The sequence below is a fragment of the Acomys russatus genome, chromosome 4 (assembly GCF_903995435.1).
Source record: "Acomys russatus chromosome 4, mAcoRus1.1, whole genome shotgun sequence".
Lineage (NCBI taxonomy): Eukaryota > Metazoa > Chordata > Mammalia > Rodentia > Muridae > Acomys > Acomys russatus.
The window spans coordinates 29,084,211-29,108,249 of NC_067140.1; the positions used below are offsets into that span (position 1 = coordinate 29,084,211).

Consider the following 24,039-nt stretch of genomic DNA (forward strand, 5'->3'; position numbering starts at 1 on the left):
AGCCCAGGTAACCTGTCCAAGGGGGAGGCTAACATTAATGCTGTGAATTGGCAGAGGTGAGAGCTGTGCCACATAGGGTGCTGCCAGTGCTGTGCTCCCCAACCTTCTGTTCTGTCTTCCTCCTTGGCCAGAACACCACGTTCTTCCTCCTCCTCCCAGCTTCCCTCTGTCTCTCCATTTCACCATTTGTCCACAGATTTGTCCTGTGCTCCAGGACCATATGAAACCTTCCTAATGGTATTAGAAGCAAAGATGTCACCTCCCCCACCCCCTTTGGAACAGACCCCAAACTTCATATTTACTTGTGATTTCTAAAAGGAGCACTTGCCCCAGCGGAGCCGAGCTCTGCTCAGGCAGCCAGCCAGCTGTGGAGACCATGACTTCTTTCTCCTTCTTCACCCAGTGTATCAGCACAGCAGTAACACTATCCGTGAGCACAGTTCTCTCCCCAGGCCAAAGATGGTTTTGTTGAAGAAGCTGCTCCCCTATAAGTCTTGATGTGAAAGGGCTCGGATTAGAATGGAGGCTGAAGTGAAGTCTTAAGCAGTCCTTTTCTGTTGTGTGGAGCTTTTACTCGTGTTTTTTGCTGTAGTTTCCCCCCCCCCCCCCTTGAGTTATATTATGCCATTGATTTGCCTTCCGTGCAGCCCAGCCATCATCTCCTGGGTTCCACATGAGTGGCCAGGGCCTATGTGGAAGCTTAGGGCTTGGATTTCTGGGAACAAAGGGCCATCCCAAGTCTGAATAAGAAACTCTGGCCCTTTACTCTAAATAACCTCCCTCCCACTCTAGTCAGCATCTTTTGTTGCTGAGGCCCTGCTGGCTTCAGATGTCTTGGTGTGTTAGGTGCTTTGCAGGAAATCCAAGCCTTAGGTTCCCTTCTGTCTCTGGCAGTTGGATGTTCTCTTGGTGTCCTTCATGTTCTTTTGAACTTTTCCCTGTGTCCATTGTTAGCATGTGCAAAAGTCCCTGTCGTTTCCCGCCCTGCCCCGCCTCCTCATTTCAGGGCTGCACACAGTGAGTGTCCTCTTCTCTCTCTCTGTTTGGATGTATTGCTCTGTGTAACTCAGTGGATCTCCCTCTTTCTGGTTTGTTTTTTTTTCTAGATTCCTGCCGTTTGTTCATCGTTGTGCCTAAAGCATGTCGATGTGGCGTCAAGTACATCGTCCAAATCCCTGTCTCTTCAGCTTCTCTGATGCTTGAACTCTCACCTTTGACCTTGTGTTGACCTTTGATGCTGATGTGTATTTTATTATGTTTGTTTCTTTCTTTGTTTTTTCTTTTTTCTTTCTTTTTTTTCCCTTTTGTGCTGCCAAAATTGGTTTTGCTAGAACGACTGCTGAAGGGAAAATATTTAAACTTGCATTTGAATATAAAAAAAAAAATCTATTTTTCTAGAACTTCATAAGATAACCACTTGATTTTGTGATTCCAATTCTTTGTAACTGTCTCAGAGCAGCCCTACTAGCACATGCCGTGTGGTGTTTGTATTCCTGTGAACACACAGCCAGTCTGCTTCCAGGCTTTGTTCCTCTGTGTGCTTAGTTTTAAAGACAACTTTGAAATAAACAATGAAATAAAAGATGTCACTAAAATCTTTGAGGCTCCTGAACACATTTTGCTGATACAGTTTTGGGGCTTGAGGAGACCGCATGTGTTACTTTTGTTTCTCTGAGTTCTCAACTGCAGAGCACACCTGAAGTGCTCCCCACCCTTCCCCACCCTCCCTTCTCACTGGAGGCTGAAGTCTGGGCCCCAGCTAGCCTTTTCCTCTTCCTTCTGTGGTTCTTCCTGAAGCAGCCCTCCCTGTGGGGAGCCCTAGGTCCTTCGTCCCCCTCCTCACAGCTCAACCAGCTCACATCCATGCTTATTTTTACAGTCTCCACAGCAAAATGTGATGCTTTGAACTTTTTTTGGGTTTTGTGTTGTTTTTGCCTTTTTGTTTTGAATTTTTCCTTTCTACTAAGATTATGCCCAGAAAAAAACAAGTTGTGCATGTTTCCTGCTGTTTCTTCACACCTTCGTATCTATCACCTTCACCTCTCTGTTTTCTATAGTTTGTGCAAAAACTGACTGATTTAAAGGGGTTTCAAAGAAGATGTTTTAAATTGTTATGGGGTAGATATTTTTTTTCAAGATTGTATGTTTTATTTTGAAGTGGCAACTTTCTCCTCTGTTGCCCTTAGAGTGTTTGCCTGTGCACTTAGACTGTTACTCTTTGTGGCCTCCGGGTCTCAGTGGGGCATCCAAGAGGCTGGCTGCTCTGCTCAGGAGTTCAGGGGGTCCAGAGAGGCAGAAGCAGAAGGAAAGGTGGCTGTGGGTAGGTGGGAGGACGCACATCAAGGCTAGATCACAGCGGGAGGGAGGGAAGACTCTGTGCTTCTAACTACCCAGAGGAGGTCATCTGCACGCTGAGTAGCAATACACCTGCCTGCGCTTTTCCTAGGTGACAAGCACAATAAATACTACAGTCTTCACACTGTTTACAGCCCTGGGCACCAATCACCCCACAATGGCTCTTCACTAGGCTCTGCTCTTACTTAGCTAGTAGAGTTAGGGTAAGGGCAAGAATTGATTTTTAAATTGGGTGAAGAGTCAAATAGCTACTGTCCCCAGGTGCCAGGCCAGCCAGTTCTTGGTTTCCTACGGGAAACTTACCCTCTTCTCTTGTAGCACCATCCAGCCTCAGGGTCTTGGGGACTTGGAAGAATGTGAGTAGAGGAGGAGAGGCTAGAGGAAAGGAGTAGACAGGGATGGGTCTGTGAACAGCAGAGGCAGTGGGCGTTGTTGACAGAGCCCACTGAGACTTAAGCACTGGTGGGAGGAAACGTGGAAGCAAGATTGTCCAGAAAAGAGTGACAGGGTGCAGCGCGGGGTGGGGTGGAGAAGCACTGTCTAGCATCATCCCACACCCTGGTGATGAAGAAGGAACTCTAGCAGAAGCTCTACTGTGGGCCCCCACAGGTTGCCCAATATATTATGCTTGAGGCCACCTTACTAAGAAGAAAGGCAAGCCGAGTGGGAGACCCCTGTAGGTAGGCTGCTTAATGTCCTGGAAGGGGTAGTGGGATGGAAAGAGGCCAGATCCTAGCATGAAACAGCCTGCTGTGTGCCCCACAGTCTGACTGCACAGAGCACCTCTGTGGGCAGGAGGTGCTGAGGCCCCTTCCTGTGTACTGAGAAGCTGTGTTTGCCAATATAGTTTGCTGTCAATTCCAAGAGGAGCTCTGGGAAAACCTGTGGATAAAACCAAATGCCAAATGTTGGACATTGTTTCCTTTTCCTTTTCTCTCTGATTGTTTTAATTGTTCTGTAGTGGTTTTAATGGATTTGAGACCCTGGAGCGGCAGCTGCCTTTCTGATTTCCAGCTGCTTTTTGTGAATAATTTAAAAAGAAAAAAAAAAGAAACTTTACATTTTGGAGACAAACCTGTGTGAGTTTTTTATTGGTACAAACGTTGTATTTAACACTAGGGGTTTTGTACAGTTTTTTGCCTTTTCTACTAGAAAACAATGTAAAGTGATTTCACAATGTGAAGAGAAAAAAATTGCCACTATGACCAAACGCACAGTCTGTTCTGCAGCAACAACGGGATTCAATCAACTCAAAGTCGTGATTCAGCCGTAGAAATGCTTTTCCTTGACCTTGTTTGAGCTTTCCTTTTTTCCTGTTTGAATTACAAAAGATGTCTTTTTTTTGTGTGTGAACTTGTGTTGTACTCTGTAGAAAATTATGGATTTTGCTTTAATGGTTTAAAAAAAAAAAGGGCAAGAAGAGCCCTTGTCGCTTTTCTTACCTAATCACAGTTTGTGTAGTGGATTAAAAAAGAAAAAAGTTGTTAAAAGTTTGGAGCAAGGGAGTATGTGTTTAAAAGGACTCTCCTTTTTTTGTGTGTTTTTCCTTTTGTCCCAATGGGGAACCTAAATCTGTTTTAATTGCACAGACACACGGACAAAAAGTCATTTTGTATCTGCCAAGTGTGGTACCTTCCTTTGTTTATTTGCTATTAAACTGTTTGAGAAGAACTTGTGTCTTCAGAGTTGTTGATTGCTGAAGTGGGGGGGGGGTGGTGGTGGTAATGATTCAGCTGAACCCAGACAAAACTCCTGAAGAAAAATACAGTTTCTCTCAAGACTGACCTGTCTGCATACTACAAGGTCACTACAATATGGGAACACCTTAAAACACTTTGGCAGCTTTAATTTTTGTTCTTCCTCTTCTTTGGTTGTGGCTGCCCTGCCACAAAACTGGTTCAGACCAGCTCTTGCTGAAGCTCTTCACTCCTGCTGATCACCTATGTAAGTCCTGGGATTAAAGGCATGCACCACGGTCACCACCACCCAGCTTTATTTTGTCATTTTTAAGATTTGAGTTAGATATAATCGATCTCTGTGAGTTCAAGGCCTGCCTGGTGTACAAAATGAGTCCAAAACAGCCAAGGCTACACAGAGAATTCCTGTCTCAGAAAACAAAAGATGTATTTGTATGTGTACTGGGCGGCTTTGCCTGCATATGTGTACATACACACAGAGGTCAGAGAGGAGATCAGATAACAGGGGATTGGGATTAGGTACAGGTAGTTGTGAGCTGCTGTGTAGATAGATGCTGGAGGCGCTGTCTGGGTCCTCTGTGAGAAACATGTACATGTGTGTCAGAGCAACTTTCAGGAGTCTGTCCTCTGCTTCCAAGTGGGTCTCAGTAATCAAATTCATTAGGCCTGGCAACAAACCTTTTATTCACTAAGCCATTTGGCTGCTTTTGTTTTGGGGTTTTTTTAAAGACAAGTTTTACTTGGGGCATGGTGGCGTATGCCTCAGCACTGGAGAGTCAGAGGCGGGTGGATCTGAGTTTGGCCAGCCTGGTCTGCAAAACAACTCCCAGGGCTACACAGAGAAACCTCATCTCAAAACAAAGCATAAAAAGAGAGGGTTTCATTAAATATAATCCAGGCTGCCCTATGCCTCCTCCTGCATCAGTTTCCTGAGTGATGGGATTACTAGATTTATGCTACCACAGACAGTGTGGGTATAGGTTGTGAGCTTGCTTTTGTGATGCCAAGCCCAAGCCACTGTCTGTTCTAGATAGCACACAGTGGACAAGCTATATCTTTAGCCCATCTTAGTGTTTTAGATCACCATGCTTTTCTTTTTGTTGTTCTGTTTTTGGTTTTTGGAGACAGAGTTTCTCTGTGTAGCCTTGGCTGTCCTGGACTCCCTTTATTTATTTATTTATTTATTTATTTATTTATTTATTTATTTATTTATTTTGTTTTTGTTTTTTGAGACAGGGTTTCCCTGTGTAGTCTTGGATGGCCTGGACTCACTTTGTAGACCAGGCTGCCTTGAACTCACAGCGATCCACCTGACTCTGCCTCCCGAGTGCTGGGATTACAGGCGTGTGCCACCACACCTGGCTGGAAGTGTACTTTTTCAAGATGGGAGTGGTAGTGTACACCATTGCTGTAATTCTAGCACCACAGAGGAAGGAGAACAGGAAGTTTTAGGGCCAGCCTGTGTTAATTGCAGACTTTTAAAAAAAAAAAAAAAAGTGAGGAAGCCTGGTCTACAAAGTAAGTTCAGGACAGCTAAGATAACACAGAGAAAAACCCTGTCTCAAAAAATAAAAAAGTGTGAGGAGGCTGGATGTGGGATCACAAGGCGGAAGCCGAGAGACCACCTCTGAGTTTGAGGCCATCTAGGTCTACAAAGCAGGTTCCAAGACAGCTAATGCTACACAGAAAGACCCCACCTCTATCCACTTACCATTTATAAAATCACAAGACTGGCAAATTATACATTAAATCTTGTAACAGCTGAGAGCGATGGCTCACACCCGTAATCCCAACACTCAGGAGTCACAGGCAGGTGGATCTCTGCAAGTCGGAGGCCAGCCTGGTTTCTGGTCTACAGGATAGTCAAGGCTTAATTGGGTTACGTGTATTGTTCTGTTTTGTTTTTTTCCGAGACAGGGTTTCTCCGTGTAGCCTTGGCTGTCCTGGACTCACTTTGTAGACCAGACTGGCCTCAACTCACAGAGATCTACCTGCCTCTGCCTCCCAAATGCTGGCATTAAAGATGTGTACAGCCAAGCCCAGCTTAGGTGAAGCACTTTGTGAAGGCAGTCTCGGGAACTTGTTGAAAATCCAAGCGCCAAGGACATCTTAGGGGTGTAGTAAGAATCTTGTCTGAGGATAATAAATGCCCTAATAATGTACAATGTCTATTGGGCATCGTCTCAGGGTTCTGCATTTCACCTGCTCTGGTCTTTTTTCTCTCTTTTTTTCTTAGTCCTAAGTAGCTATGTAGGAGAAGTGACATTGAACTCTGTATCTTTCTGTCTCTGGCTCCTAAATCCTGGGATTATGGGCATGAGTCACCATGTCTGACTCACATTTGATTTTCTTGACTGAGAAGCATGGCTGTGTATGGCTTTAATCCACTCAGATTAAAGTAGGTAAGTCTCTAAACATAGTGGACTCTTGGCCAGGCCAGCCAAGGTTACATAGTGAAACCCTGACTCCAAGGGGTGGAAAGGCGGGGAAAGTGAGGCATGTTCTTGCAGAGGACCTGTTTGGCTCCCAGCACCCACCCTTTGCTGAAGTGGTAGAATGGACCTACCCTGAAGCTGCTGCTTTTCCTTGTACCTTAACCAGAACAGAGGCTGGGGACACGGCTCCCTCAGTGAAGTGTTTACCGTGCGAGCGCGCACACCTTAACTTAGTCTTCCAGAACCTACACAAACAAGCCAGGCATGCCAGCACACACTATCATCTTAATACCAGGGAGGCAGAGACTCAAAGGTGTTCAGGTGTGCTGGCCAGACAGTCTAGCCACTTTTATTCTCTGGGTTCAAGGAGAACCCAGAAAACAAAGTGAAGATGGGGCTGGATAGATAGGGCTTCTAGAAGACTGGGATTTGAGTATCAGCACTTACCCACAAGGTGGCCTCCATGGGCATAGGCATACACATAAAAAAAAATTTTTTTTTTCCTAAGTAAGATGGGTAGTAATTATGGAAGGTGTCTGGTAGCATCCTCTGCCATCCATACACATGTAAACATAGGGTATATAGCTTAGTGGATCACTGCTTAGGTCAACATGCAAAGGCCCTATGTTTGATCCTTGGAACCCCAAAAATTAAGAATAAAACTGATGTCAAAAGTAGCTTGGTTGTAGCCAGGTGGTGGCGACGCACGCCTTTATCCCAGCACTCGAGAGGCAGAGGCAGGCGGATTGCTGAGTTCAAGGCATTGTGGTCTACAAAGTGAGTCCAGGACAGACAAGGCTACACAGAGAAACCCTGTCTCAAAAAACAAACAAAAAAAGTAGCTTGGTTGTGATGTTTTGTTTGGGAGTTTGGTTTTTTTTGTTTGTTTGTTTGTTTTTTGTTTTTTTCCTTGTTTGGGTTTTGTTTTGTTTTTGAGAAAAGGTCTCTAGTGCTGGCTTTCCTGAAACTCACTGTGTAGGCCAGGCTGCCCTTGAACACACAGAAATCTAACTGCCTCTGTCTCCTGAGTGTGGGGATTAATAAAGGCCTGAGCCATTGTGTCCAGCTTGTTTCAGTTTTTTGAAGTGGAGGTCCCAGGTAGCCCAGACTGGCCTCAAACTGTGTACCTGAAGATGACATTGGATGCCTGGTCCTCCTTTTCCTACCTCCCAAGTACTGGGATGACAGGAAGCATCATCACATCCAGTCCATGATAGTGCTGGGAACTGGGCCTGGGCCTTCATTCATGCTGAGAGAACACTACAACTGAGCAGTAACCAGTTTGTAAACTTTGTTTTTAGTGTTTTTTTGGGGGGTGGGGAGTTTTTTGAGTCAGAATTTGTACATAACTTTTTTTTCTTTTTTAAGTATATAGTATTTTGCCTGCCTGTACATCTGCACACCAGAAGAGGGTGTCAGATCACATTATAGATGGTTTTGAGCCACTATGTGGTTGCTGGGAATTGAACTCAAGACCTTTGGAAGACCTCTGAGCTGTCTCTTTCCAGTCCTCTAGTGTCACTTTTCCAACACTGACTCCACCTTCCTCGGGAACCCTCTCCATCCCTGCCACCTGGGGTTTACACTCTGCCTTTGTCTATGCTGGGGAAGGCCCGATGGTAGGGAGGGCTTTTGCTTTTGTAAATGAAAGCTATATTGGCTTGAGAACCTGAAATGTCAACCGGGAAAGGCCATTCTGAGCTTCTTGAATGTGCAAGTCCCGTACCCCGATACAGAGACTTAATACAGGTCTGGCTGATCCGGATCCCCCTTTATGTAGACCAGGCTGGCCTTACGTTAGAGACCCACCTTCTGCCTCCCACGTGCTGGATTTAAAGGCTTATGCTATAATGTCTGGTGAGCTGCAAGATTTTTAAATTTTGGGAATTCATCCCTGTAAGACTACTCCATTCAATCAGGCGTGGTGGCGCACACCTGTAATCCCAGCACTCAGGAGGCAGAGGCAGGCAGATCACTGTGAGTTCGAGGCCAGCCTGGTCTACAAAGTGACTCCAGGACAGTCAAGGCTACACAGAGAAACCCTGTCTCGGGCGGGGGGCGGAGGGGGGAGACTACCCCATTGGCTTGTATAGTGGTGCCGCTATTGCATATCCTAACATGGGGACATTTTCATCACTCCAAAGTCCATATTGGTTAATAGTTATCCCATCCCTATCCACTAATCTTTCTTTTTGTTTTGTTTTTCAAGACAGGGTTTGTCTGTGTAGCCCTGGCCCAAAACTCAGATCTACCAGCCTCTGCCTCCCAAACACTTGTTTTTAAAGGCGGCACTACTGCTAGACAAAAATATTTTCAGTAGTTTTATGTGCTCCACATGTTTTCAGTAAATGTAATCACAGAGGATAGGCCTTTTGTCTGGCTTTTTAGTTAGCCTGCTTCCTGAGACTTTTACTCCTTTCTTTGTCTTCGAAAAATCTACTCAGTGAATAAATATCCTACTAAATGCTGGGCCCTTCCCAGCTCTTAGAACTTGTCTTCTGTCTTGTTTCAAAACCACCCTATTTGTCTACCCTTCCCCATCCTACCTTCCCTTTCCCTCTGCTGTTTCTTGCCTCATCATTCCTGAAACTCTAGACTTTTTTGTTTGTTTGTTTGTTTGTTTTGGTTTTTTGAGATAGGGTTTCTCTTGTAGTCCTGGCTATCCTGGACTCGCTTGGTAGACCACGCTAAGCTCATTCACAGAGATCCACCTGCCTCTGCCACCTGAGTGCTGGGATTAAAGGCGTGCACCACTACACCCAGCCTGCTGTCACTTTTTAATACAGTTTCTCGTGCTGTGATGACCCCAAGCATAAAATTACTTTGTTACTACTACTTAACAGCAATTTTGATACTGTTATGAATTGTAATATAAATATCTGATATTCAGAATATGTGACCCCCCAAAGGAGTCACAACCCACAGATTAAGAACCACTCCTTGGGGCTGGAGATATGGTTCAGAGGTTAAGAGCACTGGCTACTCTTCACACACACACACACACACACACACACACACACACACACACACACACACACACACGCAGATGGAATAACAATCTACATAATTTTTTTTAATCGTTTTAAAAAATTAAGACTTGGCGCGGTGGCACACATCTGTAATCCCAGCACTTGGGAGGCAGAAGCAGGCAGATCTCTTGAGTTCAAGGCCATCCTGGTCTACAAAGCTAGTACAGGGAAACCCTGTTTTTAAAAACAACCAAAAAAATTATTTATGTATTTTTTGTATGCATAATGTCTGTGTTCCCATGTGTGTGCTTAGTGCCTCTGATGCTCAGAAGAGAGAGTTGGAGCCCCAGGAACTGGAATTAAAGTTGGTGAGCCTCCAAGTGTGTACCAGGAACTGAACCTATGTTCTCTGCATGAACAGCAAGGGTTTTGGTGTTTTGTTTTGTTTTGTTTCTTACCTGCTAAAACATCTTCTTAGCCCCAGTTTGGTTTTGTTGTTGTTTTGTTTTGTTTGTTTGTTTTTGTCTCTTTATTTTTTCAAGACAGGGGTTCTCTGTGTAGCCTTGGCGATCCTAGACTCGCTTTGTAGACCAGGCTAGCCTGGAACTCAAAGAGATCTGCCTGCCTCTGCCTTCCAAGTGCTGGGATTGCCAGCATGTGCCACCACACCCAGCTGATAAAATATGTAAGTAATACTGGTTTTTCAGTTGTTCTGTCCTAACATTTCAAGTATTGAAAAACTACATTTGACATGCTGCTGTTAGATTAATGCCAGTGTCTCACTTATTATTCTATTGCTGTGATGAGCATAAGCATAACCAAGGCAATTTATAAAAGAAATTGTGTAATTGCGGGTTTGCTTAGTGAGTGCATGATCGTGCTGGTGGGAAGGCCGGCAGGCATGGTGCTGGAGTAGTAGCTGAGCGGGAGAGCCTGGGCCTGTGAAACCTGTAAGCTTACACACACATTCTCCAACAAGGCCTCTGCCAGCCTTCCAAAACAGTTCCGCCAACTAGGGACCAAGCATTCAAATACATGAACCTGTGGGGACCCTTCTCATATAAACCACCACAGGCAGCATTATTACAGTTAGTCCTCAGGCTGTTCCAGATGGGTGTTCACTTTAAAGCAAACCCCTCTGGGGGTATGGAGAGAGAGCGCTTAATAGCTATGAGCAGGTTTTGCTCCTGCAGAGATTTCCACCATCCACGTGGTATTCAGAACCATCTATAACTCCAGTTGCAAGTCACCCTCATTTAACCTCCAAGGGCATTAAGCATGTCAGTGGTACACAGACATAGATGCAGCCAAAACACATAAAAATGAATCTAGTAATTAAACATTTTGAAACATAGGATGAAAAGAAAACACCTCCATAATTCGAGGACATAGGAGGCCAAGGCAGGAGAATCACATTGTTCATAGCCCCCTTGAGCTACATGGAGAAACTGGGTCTCAAGAAAACAGGCTAGGGTGGCTGGGGAGATGGCTCAGCTCTTCCCTGAGTTCAATTCCCAGCAGCCACATGGTGGCTCGAAACTATCTATAGTGAGATCTGATGTCCTGGCATACAGGTGTACATGTAGATAGAGAACTCATATATGCTAAGTAAATAAATCTTTTAAAATAATAAAATGAAAAACAAAAAGAAAATGGGCTAGGGATGTGGCCCAGTTAGTAAAGGACTTGCCTAGGTTGGGTTCCAAGCAATGCGGAAACTATCTGTGATGGTGCTTGCTTATAATCTTAACACCTTAAGTAGTAGAGGCCCAAAGGTCAGAAGTACAAGTTCATTCTTGGCTCCATAGCAAGTTGAGGCCATTCTGGGCTACATGAGATAATGTCTCAAAAAGAAAAGACGGGACTCAAAAATCACCATCCAGTCTTTATCAGGGCTGATCGCAGCAGCTCCAGTCCTCCCAGCACCTAAGAAGGTGGGAAGACAGAAGCCAGAGTGTTCTCTTTACCAATGTAGAAAATTCTAGGTTGTGGCAAGTTGACAAAAGTAGCCACCACACTGACCCTAAAAAGAACCATAAGTCAATCCGGAGAGATGCCTCGGCTAGTAATTGTCTGTAGTACTGCCAGCCATGGCAAGTGGCTCTCTGAAGCTGGCATTGTCTTCACAGTGAGTACCCAAATACATGACGTGTACTGCTCTTGAAGAGAACCGTGCTCATAGGGCAGCTCAGAACTGCCTATAACCCCAGCTCCAGGGGCACTCACCACTTGCCGCCCCCACAGATACCTGCATTCCCTGGGTACATACCCGTCCCTGCATACACATAAAAATAATACACAGTAAGAGGAATGAATCTCAAAAAAAAAAAAAAAAAAAGAGGAATGAATCTCTTTTGTAAGTGTTGATATCCTCCTAAGGTGATACGCTACCTGACAAAGCCAGTCAATAAAGGCCATGCCTGAGCCAGTACATGCTGCATGCATCCCGAGTTGGTAAACCCACGCAGTTTCACAAGCTATAAATTCAAGATGTTCAAGAATTGGCCTCGAGTACCGGGCGTGGTGGCGCACGCCTTGAATCCCAGCACTCAGGAGGCAGAGGCAGGCGGATTTCTGAGTTTGAGGCCAGCCTGGTCTACAAAAAAAGAGTCCCAGGACAGCCAGGGCTATTACACAGAGAAACCCTGTGAAAAATTGGCTTGCCTGAGGTCATCTGTTTTGTGTGTCCTGGACTCATTTTGTAGACCTTTCTGGCCTCGAACTCACAGGGCTCCACTTGCCTCTGCCTCCCGAATGCTGGGATTAAAGGCGTGCGCCACCATGACCAGCTCTTGTTTTGTGTTTTGAGACAGTCTCTTGTAGCATACTTCGGCCTTAAACTCCTTTGTACCCGAAGATGGCCTTGAACTGATGATCCACCCCTTTCCAAGTATTGGGACTATAGAGGTGCACCACATAACTCAGAATCACATGATCTTCCTGTGTCTTCAGTCCTGATTGCTTACCCTAATAGGTGTTAAAGCCCACTCCAGTGTTAAGAGGCTTTTTCCTCCACATTGAAACATTCTCTGGGAAGAGACCTAGGACTCACGAAGCTAAGCAAAGTGCAAGTTATGTGATCTGAGTGGGTGCTGGGAGTGAGGAGACTTGGTGGAACAGACTAAGCTTGGAGGAGGCTCCCGGGATGTGGAATTCCTCACTGATGCTGGGGTGGGCTTTGCAGGCATAAGGCTGCCTTTGGGACACCCTGCTCCTATAAGTAGCTATAATAAGGTTATTCGTTCACTTGAGCTAGACAGGTGAAACCCCTTCTGTGGTCAGTAACTGGTGCCCCGTGTAGAGTTCCATCTCCTTGTGTAGGTTTACATCTCCCCAGGAAAACAAATGCCCCTTGTGAGGACTGCAGAAGGATGTTAGAACTCACCTAGGACAGCCAAGGCTACACAGAGAAACCCTGTCTTGGGGGCAAAAAAGGTTGTTAGAACTCAAAGTTTCAACTGTAGGTGTCACACTCAAACGTTATATAATCATCTAATTACTGGTGGGGGAAGGGAACCCTTCAGTGGGGTTGCCTGCAGCTTCTGGAAGTCATCCCTATGTTGCGTGGGTGTCATAGTGATGGAGCTGCCTTAATCACCCATGCTCCTGTAAGTACCAGGAAAATCACTGGTTAATTAGGGTAAACTTGGGTGGACACCAAAGAAACAGTTCCTGGGGCTGGTCTTCCAGAGGACCCAGGTTCAATTCCCTGTACCCACATGGAAGTTCACAGCTGTCCATAACTCCTTTCTGAGGATCTAATATCCTCTTCTGACCTCTGTAGGCTCCTGCACAGACACACACACACACACAGCTCCCACGTGCACGCTTGGTTTTTTTTTGAGACAGGGTTTCTCTGTAGAGCTCTGGCTGTCCTGGAACTCGCTCTGTAGACCAAGCTGGCCTCAAACTCATACAAATTCGCCTGCCTCTGATTCCCAAGTGCTGGGATTAAAGGCAGTCACCACCACTGCCTGCCTCACATTTTTGAGACAGGGTTTCACTATATAAAGAGCCTTGGATGGCCTGAAACGTGCTTTGTAGACCTGTCTCTGCCTCCCAAGTGCTAGCATTAAAATTGTGTACCACCACACCCAGATAAATACACTTAAAAAAAAAAAAAAAAAACAGTTCCAGCCAGGCATGGTGGCACATGCCTTTAATCCTAGCACTCAGGAGGCAGAGGCAGGTGGATTGCTGTGAGTTCAAGGCCAGCCTGGTCTACAAAGTGAGTCCAGGACAGCCGAGGCTACACAGAGAAACTCTGTCTCAAAAAAAAATTTGTTTTTATTTATGTACATTGATGTGTGAGGGTGTCAGATCTGTTGGAGCTGAATTATATTCTACCTTAATTAGCTCTTTAAAGACAGTATTTCCACATAGCACTGCATTCTAAGGCTCTGGATATTAGGACTTTATCATATGGATCTAGGATGAGAGACAGTTCAGCCATAACCAGGGAAGACTGAGGGGAACTGCTGACTAAAGTGAGTGGGCACAAACTTCTGAAAGTAGTAGCAGCCAATGCACAAGCCTGAGAATATGCTAGAAATCCACTGAATTAGCTCCTCTAACAGGATGAACTTTGCCCTGGAGCCAGAAGTGGCCCTGACTTCTAGAGAAGGATGGATGAGTCACGCTAGTTGACAGAGACCTTTTCAAGATTTCTCCCAACTGTACAAGCTCTGGTGAGGCTAGTATTTAAATTATCTACTCCCTTTGTAAACCACCTACTGTTTGAGGTTAAAGTTCACTGTTAGAGACGCTGTCAAACCAGAGCTGGGATTGGATTGGGACACTAACATTTTTTTTCAGCGTGTGTGTGTGTGTGTGTGTGTGTGTGTGTGTGTGTGTGTGTGTGTGTAATGCACACTTCATGTGGAGGTCAGAGGTCAACTTGTGGGAGTCAGTTCTGTCCCATCACCTGGATCCCAGGGATTGAACTCAGGTTGTTACATTTGGCAGCAAATGCCGTTACCAGCTGAGCTATCTCATCAGCCTCTGGAATTGGGACCAAACTGTGGCCCGTGGTCATCATTTTGCCATAGGTAGTATCATCTTTTCTCACTAACACAGTATTTCCTTCACACTAAACACTGTTCTAAGTCCTTGTCAACCAGCAAGTCCTCAAGTTCGGTGACAATCCTGTGACATAGTTAACCCTTCTTCTTCAGGTCCAGTAGTTTGCCCAGATTCTCTGTTCTCGCACAGCTAATAGAAAAATACAGCAAGCAGAGCCAGGCTGCCCCCCACTGTATTGTGCTGTGTGTGTGGTGTGAGAGTTAAGGAAGCAGGCCCAGAGAGCTGGCATCCTTAGGGAGTTAGGAGGAAACCAGGCCTCTTCACCAACTGTCTAAGGTAAGGTTAGGAACAGTGTGGACATGTGCCCAGGGTAAGTGTCTTAAGTGATGGGCAAATTGCAAGAATAAAGTGGGGGAGGAATTGGGAAGAAAAGCAGAGGTGAAGCTGGGCTGTGGTGGCATTCGCATTTAATCCCAGCACTTAGGAGGCTGAGATAGGCTGAGCTCTGAGGTCAAGGACATCCTGGTGTACACAGAATGAGATACAGGGCAGGAAGGACTGCACAGAGAAACCCTGTCTTGGGGAGAGGGCTTAAAAAAAAAAAAAAAAGGTTCCATTAGCCAGCTGTGGTGGCTCCTTCTTTTAGTCCTGGCCCTTGGAAGGCAAAGGCAGGCAAGGTTTGAGGCCAGCTTGGCTTACACAGCAAGTTCCAGGACAGCCAGGGCTACACAGAGAAACCCTGTCTCAAAAACATCAACAGCCAGGCATGGAGGCACAAGCCTCTAGTACAAGGACTCAGGGAGACAGAGGCAGGTGGATTGCTGTGAGTTTGAGGCCAGCCTGGTCTACAAAGGGAGTCCAGTACTACACAGAGAAACTCTGTCTCCAAAACACAAAAACAAAATACCCCGCAAGTAAAAAAAGAAAGAAAGAAAAGAAAGTCATAAGCAGTCTGGTCACTCACCCTACCACTCTAATGCCTGTATGCCCAGCGTCCTGCCTGCTGCTTTCCTGCTGTCCTGAGGCTTGCCTACATCCTGGCAGACAGCCTTTGGCAAGGCTTCAGGAGAGCTTAACCTGCCAGGGGCATCAAAGCCGGTGTCAGAACTACCAAAGGAGCACCCAGACAGGTTCCCAAGTGCCAGAATGCCTGTATCCCTAGAGGAGCCACCTTTCAACTTTTTTGAGTGGATGCAGCAGACACCCTCGTGACCTTGCTGCTGACATTCCTCAGAAGCCACGTGGCCCCAACTGGCAGGGACAGCTGCACACAGGGGCTAAATCAGCCTTGTTCCCAGGGTGGCGCCCTGCTCAGCTCCTTCATGGTGTTCCTTTCCCCTACCAGAGATCTGCGGGCAGCCAGCACTGTGGGTCCAACACCATGAGAGTCTAGAGACACTTAGCCATCCACAGTCTTTCCCTGAGTGGCCAGGCTGTGGGAGCATGGGGCAGGACCAGACAAAGCAACAGATCGAAAAAGGACTGCAGCTGTACCAGTCCAACCAGACAGAGAAGGCACTGCAGGTGTGGATGAAGGGGCTGGAGAAAGGCTCTGACCTCGTGGGCCGCTTCCGGGTGCTAGGCTGTCTGGTAACAGCTCACTCAGAGATGGGCCGCTACAAAGAGATGCTGAAGGTAGATGTGCCCTTCCAGGGTGCCAGGGGGGTGGGGTGGGCCTGGGTGCTGTGAAAGGGCTGGGAACAGGGCAGGGCTGTGTGGCTCCCAACCGTCAGGCCCCCTTGTAGCTTTCTGAGAAACCTGTGTCTTGTCACAGGCCAGTGGCTGGATTTGAGGTTTTGACTCTGCATGGAATCAGATTCAGGCCTGTGGCCTTCAGTGCTCCTATCAGAGCCTCTGAGACTGAGATTCTCCCTCAGGCATCAGGAGCCATAGTCTAAGGATCTGAAAACCAGACCTCCTAGCCTAGGTTTTAGTCCACAGTTTGCTACCTGGAGGTACAGGCTCCAAGTTTGAGGGTGAAGCTGGTCAGTGGTACAGACTCCAGATCTGAGCCCTGGGGGTGAAAGGGTGGTGTTTACCCTGAGCTAAGGTTAAAGCTTCTGTGCTGCGGCTGGGGCCTGGGAGGATGGATCTGAGGTGGTGGAAGCTAAGTCTGAGCTTTGGGGGTCTGCTGTTCTGGCTAGGAGGTTGGGCTGGGTGTGGCAGCCAGGGGTGCAGGTTTGAGCCTTGGCTGAGTGTCGACCAACTACCCCTGGGTCAGTTTGCTGTGGTCCAGATTGACACTGCTCGGGAGCTGGAGGATGCTGACCTCCTGCTTGAAAGCTACCTCAACCTGGCACGCAGTAATGAGAAGCTGTGTGAGTTCCACAAAACCATCTCCTACTGCAAGACGTGCCTCGGCCTGCCTGGCACCAGGGCTGGTGCCCAGCTTGGGGGCCAGGTCAGCCTGAGCATGGGCAATGCGTTCCTGGGCCTCAGCCTCTTCCAGAAGGCCCTAGAGAGCTTTGAGAAGGCCCTGCGCTATGCCCACAACAACGATGACACCATGCTGGAGTGCCGGGTCTGCTGCAGCCTGGGTAACTTCTATGCCCAGGTCAAGGTAGGTCTGGGCCCTGGGGGGAGGGGAGAAAAAGACCATGGGAGCTTTAGGGCTCCCTGAGAGTGTCTTTTGCCACATGCAGTTCTCACTTTTTATTTATGCTAAATATTCCTGGACTTCCTCTGGCCAAAAGTTTTTGGGGTTTTTTGTTTTTGTTTGTTATGTATTGTTTTGGTTTGCTTTGTTTTCTTTCTTTCTTTCTTTCTTTCTTTCTTTCTTTCTTTCTTTCTTTCTTTCTTTATTTATTTTTGGTTTCTCGAGACAGGGTCTCTCTGTATTAGCCTTGACTGTCCTGGACTCACTTTGTAGACCAGGCTGGCCTCAAACTCACAGCGATCCGCCTGCCTCTGCCTCCCAGGTGCTGGGATTAAAGGTGTGCACCACCACTGCCTGTCTTGGCCAAAAGTTCTTTTGAGAGATTGCCAACAGCCTTAGCCAGTCAGAGAGTGGCTCGCCCATCCTGCAAATGACCCCCACAGGCGGCATAGGTTTGGAACTGGCCATTAAACCTGCCTGTGACCTAGTCAACCTCAGCCACATTCATCTGGATGGACCACGGCACGAGAGATGCGGGGTTGATCAGGGAGCATTTCCATGGTGTGGTCTGTAGAGGCCACACCTGCTTCCTCTAGATCCAGCATAAGAAAGCTATCAGAACCTCTTAGGAACCACACACCGTGATGGGCACCACCCTTCAGCCCTCCTTTTAGATAGGGGTGTGGTGAATGAGAAAGCAAGACTCCAGGGAAGGCAGAGCCAGGATTCTATCTCCCAGATGACCTAGGAGACAGGGAAGCCCCGTGTTCTCTGTGCAGCCATGGGCAAGTTGCCTCTCTTCTCTGAACTCTAAGAGGTCTGTGTATAAATGAGGAAGAATAGGACTCACAGCTGGGATTTAAAGATTCATTTGTCTAACGTGAGGTGGGTCTAGAGAGATGGATCAGTGGTTAAGAGCCCCCAGGTTTGGTAGAAGATGTGGCAGACAGTGGCCACAGGCATGCCTCAGCTCCTGCTTCCCCGATGCAGGGAAGAGGGGCATCGCTTGTGTGTGAAGTGCCCTTGGGGGTATGAGCCGGATTTCCTGGCCTTGCCAAGCCAATTCTGATTTCTTTGATGCCGATGGTGGTGGAACTCTGTCTCTGAGCCCCGAGGGGCAGCTGCTCCTGGAAACTCTGATAACTCCTGCCCTGTGTGGTTCTGAAGCCGAGAAGCCCATCTGGAACTGCACAAGAGGAGAAGCCAGCTGTGTCTTTGCCTTTTCACTCAATGAACAAATATTTATTATGTATCAGCTGAGTCTGAGAACTGTGGTAGGAGCCGCGTGTGGTGGTGCACACCTTTAATTCCAGCACCCAGGAGGCAGAGGCAGGCAGATGGCTGTGAGTTCGAGGCCAGCCGGGTCTACAAAGAGAGTCCAGGACAGCAAGGCTACACAGAGAGATCCTGTTTCAGAAAATAACTGTGTTAGATTCTTGGTTTAGAGCAGCAATCCCAAGAGACCATACCTGTACACTGGCTTCCTTTTCTACCTGGATCATGTTTACTGCTGGAGGCCAAAATCAGTGGCCTGACCATGACCGTGCTTGTGCATATCTGTGATCTCAGTACTCAGGAGGCAAAGGCAGGAGAACTGCCGGTTTGCAGCTAGCCTTAGCAACATAGAAAATATGAAACAAAAAGAACCATACAAACAAACAAAAAACCCACCAAAAACAACAACAAAAATATTGGGGCTCCCTAGCTGTCAAAGAACCCAGGCCTGGAACCCTGGGTTTGGGCCAGTTCCTACCACTCAGTGTGCCCCCCTCCCTTTCTGTTTCCCCTGCAGGACTATGAGAAAGCCCTGTTCTTTCCCTGCAAGGCTGCAGAGCTTGTCAACGACTATGGCAAAGGCTGGAGCCTCAAGTATCGGGCCATGAGCCAGTACCATATGGCTGTGGCCTACCGCCTGCTGGGCCACCTGGGCAGCGCCATGGAATGTTGTGAGGTGGGGCAGCGGGGAGGACGAGGGTGGTGGGGGTGGGAGAGGATCTCGGACTGAGGACACAGGGCCCCCTGTTTTCTAGAACAGCCCATAGAATCCCCCAAAGTCTTGCTAATAAGCACCCGAGGAGTGCATTTCTAGCATCAACTCTGCCCCAGACCTTGCTCTCTTCAACCCATCTTCAGGGCAGGGAGCTTCCCTGTCCCCAGGAGCCTCTGTGGGCCACTTTGAAAAATAAAACATAAGGACTGTGGATGTAGCTCAGTTGATAGAGTGCTTGCCTGACATGCACAAAGCCCTGGGTTCGGCCCATAGCCCTACATAAAACCCAGCTTAGTGATGCATGCCTGTAATCCCAACACTTGGAAGGTGGAGGCAGCATCAAAAGTTCAAGGCCACCCTCAGCTACATAGTTAGTTCAAGGCCTGGCTGGGCTACATGTGACTCTGTCTTTAAAACTAAAACAAAACAAAACAAACAAACAAACAAAAACCCCTGAGATAAATACAGTGTTACCTGTCTGTAACCCCAGAACTCAGGAGCTAAGCAGTCTGATCACTCACTTTGAGGCTAGTGTGAGCTGCATTGGAAGCCCTTGTGCCAAAAGGAAACAACAGCAACAAAATAAGGTTTAAAAAAAAGGTGGGGGGCCAGAGGGGTGGTGGGGGAGAGACAGGGTTGGCTTTGAGTCTCAGAGCTGTTCTAGCTCTCTAGCCCACACCATTTTCTTAACAAACGGTTACAATTTCTATTTCTCTCTCTCTCTCTCTCTCTCTCTCTCTCTCTCTCTCTCTCTCTCTCTCTCTCTCTCACACACACACACACACACACACACACACACACACACACACACACACGATAAAAAGAGAAAAGGAAGAAAGAGGCACTGTTGAAGTTTCCCCCACTCAGGGTCAAATCACATTGTTCTTTCCCTGCCCTGATGCAGGCACTTCTCCCCAGCCTCAGTTTCCACCATCAGATAATACTGTGATCTTAGTGGTTCCAAGTATATTAGGTTCAGAGGATGTGGTGATCCTAACTGTCCCTTCTGAGGGACCGCTGGGTATAGGACACCCCACAATAGGATCGCACGATCTTGCCTGAGCCACCAGCCTCCCTTGCAGGAGTCCATGAAGATTGCTCTGCAGCACGGCGACCGGCCGCTGCAGGCACTCTGTCTGCTCTGCTTTGCTGATATCCACCGGAGCCGTGGGGACCTAGAGGTGAGATCACCAGGATGCGGTGGGGAGGACCTGAGGCCTGGAACACCCCAATTTCAACCCTGCTTGGCTCTGCAGACAGCTTTCCCTAGGTACGACTCTGCTATGAGCATCATGACGGAGATTGGAAACCGCCTGGGGCAGGTGCACGTGCTGCTAGGTGTGGCCAAGTGCTGGCTGGCCAGGAAAGTGCCGGACAAGGTGAGGCCTTGCTTATGGCTAACGCTTTCTCTGGTGCTTCCACTTTGGGGCTACTCAACCAACACTGGGGTGTACAGTGCTGGGTTTGCATTCTTAGCATCTGCCTCACTGCTCCCATGAGGCCGAGACATCCCCAGTAATTCTCCACACTCAGAGAAGGCTTAGAAAGGTCCAGAACTATCATTTAAATCTGGGATTCTTACATCCCCTTTTACTATGTCACAGCATCCCATGAGACAGTCGTGTTCTGCATAAACCAAGGCAGGATGTAACCTGCTCACGCAGTCTCTCCTGCTGCCTTCTCACAGGGCAATGGTGCCACTTTGCTTTGCTTTGCTGTGAGCCAGGGCAGTCAGACTGCCCACAATCTGGCCTCTGCTCACCTTCTAGGCTTTGGATGCCATCGAGAAAGCCCAGGATCTGGCTGAAGAGGTTGGAAATAAGGTCAGACATCATTATGTCTCCTGGCTGGGGAAAAGAGGCAAAGGAGGAAAACTGGCTATGGTGGTCCACACCTGTAACCCCACCAGGCTGCTGGAGGAGACAGGAGGGTTGGAGTTCAAGGGTCTTCCTGACTACGTAGTGAGTGGAAGCCAGCTAGGGACACGTGAGACCCTGCTGGAGTTCTGAGCTCTTCCGACTTTCCGGAAGGTGCTTGCAGCCACTCCAAACCCCTGGAGCTCTAGCTCTCTCCAGAGAGTATTTCTGGGCCTGGCAGGCTTTTCATAGCTGGGAGGATCACTGAGTTTCTGGTAGCTTCTTAGTTTGGTGGGGCAGACATATTTTTAATGGGCACTAGGCATGCACATGGTACAAGCAAGCAAAAACAGTTGTACACATTTTGGTTTTTGTTTTGTCTTTTTCAAGACAGGGTGTCTCTGTGTAACAGCCGTGGCTGTCCTGGACTCTGTAGACCAGGCTGGCCTCAAACTCACAGAGATCCTCCTGCCTCTGCCTCCTGAGTGCTGGGATTAAAGGCGTGTGCCACCACGCCCAGCCTGTATCCAGTTCTTAAAGTCTAGGAGAAAGCTTGATGTCTCCCAGAGTCTTTTAGAAAATGTGCATTTCTGTAGGCTCTGGGGCACAGCCTATGGTGCTGAAGGATATTTGCTTTGGGCTGGACCACGGCCGTTCATGTTTATCCAAGTATCAGGCTAATCAGAGATGTGTGTCCAATAAAAGGAAGAAAGAAAATTAGTTATTGTAGAGTCAGCATAGCAACAGGTTTGGTCGATAGAATCCTTTAGGAACATGGTATGAAGCCAGGCATGGTAGTGAGTTCAAGGCCAACCTGGCCTACAAAGAGAGTTCCAGAACAGCCAGGGCTATTATACAGAGAAACCCTGTCTCAAAAACCAAAAAAAGGAGAAGAAAAAAAATAAAAAATAAAAAGAGCCCAGCACTTGGGAGGCAGAGGCAGGTGGATCGCTGTGGGTTCGAGAGGCCAGCCTGGTCTACAAAGTGAGGCCAGGACAGCCAAGGCTACACAGAGAAACCCTGTCTCGAAAACAACAACAACAACAACAAAAGAAAAAAGAAAAAAGAAAAGGACAAAGAAACAAGGCATGGTAGGCACACCAGTTCTAGCACTTGGGAAGTGGAGGAGGCAGAAGGATCAGGAGTTCTAGGCCAGCCATAACTATACAGTGAGTTTGAGGCCAGCCTGGGCTATGTATGTGAGATTCTATCTCAAAACAAAAACAGGAGGTCCCATGTTTCCTGTCTCTGCTCTCACCCACTCTCTGCTCAGGGTGGCAGGGTCTTCTTCCCAGGCCCCACAGTAAGGCAGAGGCATGGTGGGAACAACAGCTTCCTATACCTGCCCTTCATCTAGTTCCTCACGGGGTCTATCCCCATCGCCTTAGCTGAGCCAGCTCAAGCTGCACTGCCTGAGTGAGGGCATCTACCGCAGCAAAGGGCTGCAACGTGAGCTGCGCACGCACGTCGTGCGGTTCCACGAGTGTGTGGAGGAGACCGAGCTCTACTGCGGCCTATGCGGCGAGTCCATTGGGGAGAAGAACAGCCGGCTGCAGGCCTTGCCCTGCTCCCATATCTTTCATCTCAGGTGAGGACTTCGCTGGGCAGGCAGGACCGTCCTCCCCCGCCCCTCCCCCCAAATCACACTAACAATATTACAGGCAAACTCCTGGGTGCCTTCCCTGGGGCTTGGTGTGTGTTCTAACAACTTCCCAGCTACTTATTCACTGGCTCTCCCTCCAGCCTTGTAAGGAGGTTGTTTTGTTTTGTTTTGTTTTGTTTCAGGACAGGGTCTCTCTGTGTAGCCTTGGCTATCCTGGACTAGACCAGGCTGGCTTCAAACTCACAACAATCCGCCTGCCTCTGCCTCCTGAGTGCTGGGACTAAAGACGTGTGCCACCATGCCCGGCACAAGGGGGTTGTTCCTAGCATCATCCCAAGGTGAATTCAGAAAAGCCCCTTCAGGACCAGGCTTGCCTTGGGGTGGCAGCAGGGGGTGGCAGCAGATGCCAGCTTTGCCTTAGCCTGGAAGCTGCTGGTACAGGCCAGGCAGGAAATGAGCAGGAGCCAGGGCAAGACTTCTCTTCCACTGGACAGTGACCCCCTGGCCTGGAAGGGAGGAGGACACAAGCCAGGGCCCAGAGTAAGCCTGGACAGGGTGACTGGACAGAGCCTTCTGCCCCCACAGATGCCTGCAGAACAATGGTACTCGGAGTTGTCCCAACTGCCGTCGCTCCTCCATGAAGCCAGGCTTTGTGTGACCTCAGTGGCCATCTTGGGCTTCCACACAACCTCCATTGGCTCCTTCTCCACCATCAAGCCAGAACCCATGGCGAAATCCTAGGGTAGCTGCCAGGGCTTTCATAGCCCACTCAGGACCTGGGGCCTGCCTGCTACTCCTCTGGGCCTACCTCCCCATCCCTGCTTCTTTGTACTTTGTTCTTTACAAAAAAAATAAAATGTTTGTACCTGGCACCGGTGATGCTGACCTTCCATCTCCTGTGGGCTTTTCCTCAGACATGAGCCTCACTGCATGCATGGTGTGAGACCCTCCAGCCACCCCCCTTAGCAACTAAGTTACTGCAAGAACTCGAGACAAGGTCCCTACTGCTGAGATCTCTCACACACGAGAAAATGCACGCGCGCGCGCGCACACACACACACACACACACACACACACACACACCAGTGTGAGCAGTTGGGAAGGGACTACCAGACTTAATAAGTCAAGCAATGTGGGAAGTGTTAGAAACTTGCGTGGACTACATTGTAAACTTCTGCCCCACCACTTTTTAAAACTGACATCTGTTTGTTTTGTGTGTGTGCACATGTGTGGGAGCATATATGCCAGTGTGAATGTATGGTTAGGGAACAGTTTTGGGGAGTCCCCGGGGATGGAACTCACATCCTCAAGCTTGGAGGCAAGTGTCTTTACATGCTGAGCCATCTAGCAGGCCCCTGCCTCACCAGTTTTCCTGTTGTTGTTATTGTTTTTTTCAAGATAGGTTCTCTCTGTGTAGCATTGGCTGTCCTGGAACTTGTTTTGTAGACCGGGATAGCTGACCTTAAACTCAGAAATCCACCTGGCTCTGTGCACCACTGCGCCTGGCTGCTGCCAC

General features: G+C 48.0%; 2 protein-coding genes across 8 annotated transcripts in view; both read left to right on the forward strand.

Moving 5' to 3' along the window:
- Celf1 (CUGBP Elav-like family member 1) overlaps positions 1-1,719 on the forward strand; it is a 72,859-nt gene extending 71,140 nt beyond the window's left edge. For all 7 annotated transcript variants that reach the window (XM_051144087.1, XM_051144088.1, XM_051144086.1 and 4 more), the window contains one exon: positions 1,107-1,719. The gene's annotated coding sequence lies outside the window, so the exon portion shown is untranslated. The remainder of the gene's footprint in view (positions 1-1,106) is intronic.
- Positions 1,720-15,551: 13,832 nt separating this feature from the next.
- Positions 15,552-23,246, forward strand: Rapsn (receptor associated protein of the synapse). The gene is made up of 8 exons (XM_051144089.1): positions 15,552-16,113; positions 16,700-17,038; positions 18,867-19,025; positions 20,147-20,245; positions 20,321-20,443; positions 20,834-20,887; positions 22,309-22,508; positions 23,109-23,246. Exons 1-8 carry the CDS (start codon positions 15,922-15,924, stop codon positions 23,179-23,181), a joined length of 1,239 nt encoding a protein of 412 aa, XP_051000046.1. The 5' UTR covers positions 15,552-15,921; the 3' UTR covers positions 23,182-23,246.
- Positions 23,247-24,039: the final 793 nt, after the last annotated feature.

Coding starts and splice junctions, on each gene's coding strand:
- Rapsn (XM_051144089.1), top strand. CDS start 15,922: ATGGGGCAGGACCAGACAAAGCAACAGATCGAAAAAGGACTGCAGCTG. Junction 16,114..16,699: donor GCTACAAAGAGATGCTGAAG/GTAGATGTGCCC, acceptor CCCCTGGGTCAG/TTTGCTGTGGTCCAGATTGA. Junction 20,444..20,833: donor CCAGGAAAGTGCCGGACAAG/GTGAGGCCTTGC, acceptor CTCACCTTCTAG/GCTTTGGATGCCATCGAGAA.